The sequence below is a fragment of the Fulmarus glacialis genome, unplaced genomic scaffold (genome assembly GCF_000690835.1).
Source record: "Fulmarus glacialis isolate BGI_N327 unplaced genomic scaffold, ASM69083v1 scaffold17023, whole genome shotgun sequence".
In the NCBI taxonomy this organism is placed as follows: domain Eukaryota; kingdom Metazoa; phylum Chordata; class Aves; order Procellariiformes; family Procellariidae; genus Fulmarus; species Fulmarus glacialis.
The window spans coordinates 2931-3268 of NW_009201192.1; the positions used below are offsets into that span (position 1 = coordinate 2931).

At 59.5% G+C, this 338-nt stretch overlaps 1 protein-coding gene across 1 annotated transcript in view; it reads left to right on the forward strand.

The window, feature by feature from the left end:
- Positions 1 to 338, forward strand: part of KIFC1 (kinesin family member C1) — a gene marked incomplete at its 5' end in the record, with an annotated part of 2881 nt that overhangs the window by 1495 nt on the left and 1048 nt on the right. Inside the window, 1 exon segment of the mRNA XM_009573861.1 lies at positions 1 to 41. This exon segment is cut by the window's left edge and continues 3 nt beyond it. Coding sequence (XP_009572156.1) covers positions 1 to 41 — 41 coding nt within the window.

Below are 338 nucleotides of genomic sequence, written 5' to 3' on the forward strand. Positions count from 1 at the left end.
CATCCAGGGCTCTAATACTGCCCGGGACCTGTGCTGCGCCTGTGAGTGGGGGCGTGCGACCCTTTATGGGGGGCCACCCTTTACGAACGAGGCTTTAGGGGCCACCCTTTAGAGGCTGTGGTTTGGGGTGAGCCTTTAGAGGTCATGCTTTGGGGACACTAGTTTGGGGTGGGCCTTTAGGGGCCACTGGTTCAGGGGCACCCTTTATGGAAGAACTTTTAGGGGCCACCCATTAGGGGCTGCTGGTTTGGGGTGAGTATTTAGGGGCCGCTGCAAAGGTGTGAGCCTTTGCAGGGGCCACCCTTTAGGGGCCACTGGTTTGGGGGGAGCCTTTTGGG